Source organism: Trachymyrmex cornetzi, unplaced genomic scaffold (assembly GCF_001594075.2).
Source record: "Trachymyrmex cornetzi isolate Tcor2-1 unplaced genomic scaffold, Tcor1.1 scaffold93, whole genome shotgun sequence".
NCBI classification, from domain to species: Eukaryota; Metazoa; Arthropoda; class Insecta; order Hymenoptera; family Formicidae; genus Trachymyrmex; species Trachymyrmex cornetzi.
In genome coordinates this window covers 27,314-33,657 of record NW_017300278.1, presented here as the reverse complement: position 1 = coordinate 33,657, position 6,344 = coordinate 27,314, and the positions used below count along the sequence as shown (strand labels likewise).

The window sequence follows — 6,344 nt, the reverse complement described above, 5'->3', positions numbered from 1 at the left end:
ATATATAAAATTATGCATAATTATGTATGAGCAATTTTTTTTACATTTTTCCAAACTTGTTTTTTTCTGAAACAAACAATGCGAAAATTATCTCTTTAATTATTTTTTATGTTTTCACATTACCGTTGTTATTTCTATTACACTAAAAAGTAATTTTACAAAAGAAAGAAGGATGAACATGTATGGACATATTTCATATATAATTATACATGTTTATGAATATTTATGCGTGTTTATGTATGTTTATACATATTCATGCATGAAAAATTTTTTACCGGGAAGGATCCTGTATTGAAGATATATTCGACTCATTGCATATGCACCACATTTCCCGAATCAATTTCAAGGAAGATATCTCATCTACTCGAATAACAAATGTTGACATCTGTTCAGCATTTCATATTTTTGTCATTTTGTCATTTGCTCTTTTACATTCCTTTTAGCTTTATGAAAAACGCGAAAATTCTGATCAATTGTCAGCAATTTCACTTTTAAGTGGAATTTTTGCAAACCAAATATCTACATTTTGTACGCAAAACATACGAAAAGTATGTATTGGAGCGAAATATAATTGCGAAAAGATAATTATTATATTTATATGGAAAGAAACACATAATTGTTATCGATATTTCGATACTTGGAAAAGAAAAAATCGTATACTCGAATTCTGTAACTCTTAATGTCTGTTCGGTATCGTTATGTTGTCGCTTTTTTACGATATATAATATCTACACTGAGAAAAAAATATAGTCAATTTTAATATTTAGTTCAATACTGCCAACTAAATATTTACTTACAGTAAATAAATATTTGTTCAGTAAAAAAAATGATTGTTAAATCAAATTAATATTTCTTGTATCAAATAAATATATCTTTATATTTAATAAATATAAAGATATATTTATTTAGTTGACAGTATTCAACTAAATATTTATTAAAATTAACTTTTTTTTTTCAGTGTAATAACGACAACATAACAATGCCGACACTGTCGTTAAGAGTTACAGAATCAGGATAGGTACTGAGGATTATGCTTGTCAATTATCATACATACACGCAAGGAAATCAATAGTTGGTAAGAAACAATAAGTCATCGTCCTCAACGTAGCATCATTCTTCTGACAAGATACCAAGGACTTTGCGCGCCGTTCGTGAATTATTCAACGAATGCAGGAGGCGAGGGAAATGTTTTGATTATGCCGTACCACGAATGCACACACACACACACACACACACAAATACGAATCTCCTACATGATGCACGTGTGTCTCGCACATTAAATGTATGCCACACATTTACGTAAAACCGAATCCGGATTAAGCAAACGAACGTGAACATGAATGAACAATTTGCTTCAATGCGTGCAAAAAATGTCGCGAGTGAAGCACAATTAAGTTATTCATCCGTATTTGATTCGCACTTATTTGCTTAAGCCCACTCTAATCCATCCCACGTCGAAGTCAAGTGGCGTCAGTCGTTAATAGTAATCGTACAAAGTATTATAAAATGGATCCAACTTGAGGCGCGTATTAATATACATACAAAGTGTTCGTAAAAAAAAACCATTGAGCATTTATAAGATAGATAGCATACACCATATTGAGTAAAAAAGCCATAGGGAATATAGGTCGAAAGCTCAACCGTTTCTGAGATAGAAACAATTTTGTACGTTAGTATCATAACTGACTTATTGTCTCTTCTACGTGTTGCATACGACGTGAAAAGAGAGAAATACCACACTGATAGCCTATTTGGGAGAATTACAGATCCAATGAGCTGATCTCCCATAATGCCCATCCAATCGTAATAGCTGTTTCATGTCAACTTATTGATATCGATTCCCGGTGAAATGTTTCATTATAAACCGTGTATGGAAATTGAATGAGAACATTCAGAACGCGGTTTGTATAAACGCTGAGGTAAACCTTCATGTCGTATACGACACGTAGAAGCCAATAAGTCAGAGTTATGATACTAACATACAAAATTATTTATATTTTAGAAACGGTTGAGTTTTTCATGTATATTCATTAAGACTTTCTTGCTCAGTATGGTGTGTACTATCTAACATATAAATGCTGAATAGTTTTTTATAACGACTCTGTATACGTATACAAAAGCGCAATACCATAAAACCATTCGAAATCTAATACACTATAATAAGCTCAACAAGTTTAAGAATATACGTATACTAAAATTACGTTGAAAATAATATAATTAAAAATTAATATTGTAATATTCACACAGAAATATGTTAAAAATTAATTTCAGTTTAATTTTTTGCGAAATACATACTTATAAAGCGGAAAATAATTCCATAATAAAGTGATATAATTAAAATATATAACGTACATGTAAACATAATTTCTTTCCATATTTAAATTTTAAATACATAAGAGATTTTAATTTTCTTTTTATAAATCTCAATTGAGAAAAATTGCAAAATTACATGTGTGAATACATTATACGTGTACGAACAAACATGTATCTACACAAACGTATCGGAATTTTACTCTTTCGCACACTCTCATGTATCGTGGTAAATATTCCAAAACGACTAGCGCTGATTGCGAAATCCATGGTGCTTCGATTGAAATTGAGTGATGCACCGGTAAATGCACGCGGGAATGTGACACGATGATTGCCATGCGGGAAATGTGAAGAAATAGTTACGAATAATGGCATCGAAAAGCGAGATGGGAAAATCATTTTATATGAGAAAATCCCGTAAATTCTCAAAACATCATCAAATATTTGCGTTTTATATGCGTTTATAAAAAATTAAGTATCCACTTTAATACGTCGCAAATATTTGTCGTAAAATATTTGTCAATAATACGACAAAATATCTAAATAAAATCAAAAAGATAATAAATTATAATCATCTTCCTATTCAAATTCCTCTTAAAATTAATTCTTAAAAAATTTTTTTCTGTATTATATCATCATTAGTGTCACAATTATCATGATTCCTACAAATCAGCTAACCCAATGTTTGCAAAATGTTGATTTTGGACCATTTATGTAGGAAAATAGGTCAAATTTAAGAAAAAGACAGCAAAATATCTATTTCCTCTTCTAGTTATGCTTTAATTTATTAAAGATAATAAAAACCATGATAAGTATTACAATACGCAAAAATGCCTCTCCGAAGTATAACATGATATTACGAGAGATAGCGCGATTGAAACATTTCTGTTTCGCATTTTTTTTCAAACTCTCCAAACATCATATATCCGCGAAAGTCGATCTCGTTCGTTCAAACTTTATGTGGCTACATTCACATGACAACACGCTCAGCCGGCGTTATTACGAAGGAACACGTAATCAATTGTTGCATGCCAGACAAATAGGTATCATAAAGTCTTTCTCAAATATTTTCTACATAAACAGGAGATTTGGTCTTAACATGCTTGCTTCATATATTCTGTTCGAAAAAATAAATAAAATGGAAAAATCGACCGTGCTAGATTTCGCGAATATAATTATATTATACTTTGAACTTGCAGAGAGAAATCTTTGCGTATTGTCATACTTCTCACGGTTTCTATTAAATTAAAGCATAAGAACGGAAAAAAGACACTTCGCCGACTCCTTTCAAATTTTTTCTGTTTTCTTACATTTACGATTTGAATTGTTACTTCCAAGTTTAATGATGCGTAAGTTTGCAATAATTAACATACATACAAAGTAGCATTGTAAAATATGTTTCAAACATAATAATTTATCGATCTATATGGCGTATTTCACTTTTTGAGAGATTCTAAGTGTGCACAATCACAATATGTATACATTAATATTTCATTAATACAGAAACAGCCATATTAACTATTTACTGTTATAAGTGAGAGAAAATATTCGACGATCTGACACACTCTACATACGAATACGATCATTATGAGTGGAAAGAGAGAAGCTTTTTTGAAAAAAAAAAAACTATCATTGGAATGTGGGTAAAATTTGATTATATATCTTCAAATGAAAATAAACAAAACGAGCAAATTTGCTAGAATATAATTTCATTGATCAACACCTAGTAAATTTGCTTACTTTTATCATTTTCACCTTATTTCAAGCTACACAATCGATTCCCCGATGTAGCATGTGATCTAAGCATGTTCCAGTCTCTATGTATATCGAAAAAAAATATTTTTGCACTAGTTTAATTTAAGGCAACTCTTCCTTAACTACTGTTATAATATTATTAAAAAATGTATTATGTAATAAAAATAGTTTTCATTCGATGAAAAAAATAATGAGATTAAGGTTCGGTTTTTCGTTATTTGATTAACTTGTGGTTTAAACTTAACCTCACTTAACTCGACGATGTAAAAATTGTGTTTTTCTAGCTATAATTAAATTCACAAAACTAAGTTTTGTAGTGTGATAACTTTAAAAGTTGCTCACTACAAAATCATCAATTTAATGATTAACGATAGCCAGAAAAATTTTTACATTATCATCAGGTTGAGCTTAATCACAAATTGTAGTTAACCAGAAAATAAAAAAATCTAGCCTAAAAGGGTTGATGCAATAAAGTCGGGCTATAGGCTGGTTCATCGTTCTCTTGCAAAACAAATTCGAGCCAGATATAAAGTATCATGTTTTGATAAAAAAGAATTATGAGAATATTCGCGAGTGCCGACATACACTCTGCTTCGAAATGACTTTCAATTAGCAAATATTGGTTGGCTTATAGCTCTTTAGCAGAAAGCGCATATCAAGTACAAACTACAAAGATGTATGCATTGGCATGCATTTGAATATTAATTTGTTATTTCTATCGGATTTTCTTGTCATCCCGCATAAAACGATAATATCAAAGAGCAAAGAGTCGATGGAAATAAACAGTTGGGAAACGCTAGCCTGTATTAGATTAACAAATAAATTAAATGTAACGTAAAAAGTCTTATTGGAAAAATCAGTAAAGAATATTTCTTTCAAGAGAGAAAAGAGAGAATATGCGATATGCGCACAATCGCACAATTATTCAAATTGACAGCTGTATACATATTTAATCTTTTGATAAAGCTACCCCAGCTCTTAATTAGAAGTTATCAATTATATACATTTTTACGGGACTTAATTAAGCGTAATTTTTAATAGAAATAACAATTTCAGCTTGGCGCGTATTGGAAAAGTAGCGCATAATTTTTCAACGAGTTATTTAAGCGCAATGAGATCGCGCGGAGGGAGGATCTAGTAACTTTTCGGGATAAAACAGCATGCAACCACCTGCCGTCGCTCGTGCCACGAGGGTGGAGAAAAGCAACGGAGATGGCGAAGAGAAGGAGGAGAAGAGAACGGAGAAGCGCGAGAAAGGGGGAAACGGATGGACAAGGAGATGGCGGAAAGAGAGGACGCGCGTGCGAGCGGAGCGATACGGGGGAAGGGGGTAACGAAGGTAAAAAGCGGCGCGACGACGCGATATCGATTCGCGGTAACTGATCCGCGAACGTATACACGATGCTCCTCGCACAGCGCGACGCGAGAAGAATTAGGAGGCGAGCCGCGAGCCGCGAGGAAGAACGGACGCCCTGTGACGCTTTATAGTTTATATATAGAGGCTGAGCCACACGAGCAGACGGCCCGTGGCGCTTAAATATAGATGAAATGCAATGCGGGGTGTCTCCCGCGACCGCGACAGAGACTGGAGAGAGGGAGGAGAAAGACACCGAGACTCTTGGCGTGACATACACGATCGGAGAGCGCGCACATGGAGGAGAGTAGGAGAGATGATAAGAGAAACGACGGAACACGGCAAACGCCGTAGAGGACGAAGAGGGGGAGGAAGGCGGATAAGAGACCCCGCATACGCAGGGAACAGCAGGGAACAGCAGGGAACAATTATGGCCGACCGCGCAGCGTCGTCTGCTATGCTCCGGACGTAATACGAAATACGCGATCGGCATCGCGAATCGCGATCTGTACCCGCGCTCGTTGGCGCGGAACCGCGTTGGCACGCGCGAATATCCGACGAGAAAGAACCGAGGAGTCGCTCCGATTGTGGACGTCGATCGCGCCGCGCCGCGCCGGCAGGAACGACTCGCCTCCTTCCCACCTTGCCCGTCTTCCTCTCTTTCTCTCCGCGCGCGCTATGTTCTTTCCTTGCGAATATTATCAGTGAAGACGGGAAAAGAGAACTGGTTAGACGGCAAAAGCGCGATAGAAAGAGAGTAAAGTGCGGAGTAAGCGGAGTAAGCGGATTTCGCACGCTCGCTCGTTCGCTCGTTCACGCGGCGTGCGCCGCGGATGTAAGTAAAATTACGCTACTCACTTGCCGAGTTCCTCCTTCAGGTCGTAGTTGTCACTGAATCGCGTGCAAGCCGCTGGCACAGACATAC

The 6,344-nt window shown here is 35.2% G+C and overlaps 1 protein-coding gene across 15 annotated transcripts in view; it reads right to left on the bottom strand.

The window, feature by feature from the left end:
* Nucleotides 1-6,342, bottom strand: part of CaMKII (Calcium/calmodulin-dependent protein kinase II) — a 114,728-nt gene extending 108,386 nt beyond the window's left edge. For all 15 annotated transcript variants that reach the window (XM_018520832.1, XM_018520833.1, XM_018520836.1 and 12 more), the window contains exon 1: nt 6,278-6,342. In XM_018520832.1, coding sequence (XP_018376334.1) covers nt 6,278-6,342 — 65 coding nt within the window. The remainder of the gene's footprint in view (nt 1-6,277) is intronic.
* Between the last annotated feature and the right edge of the window lie 2 nt (nt 6,343-6,344).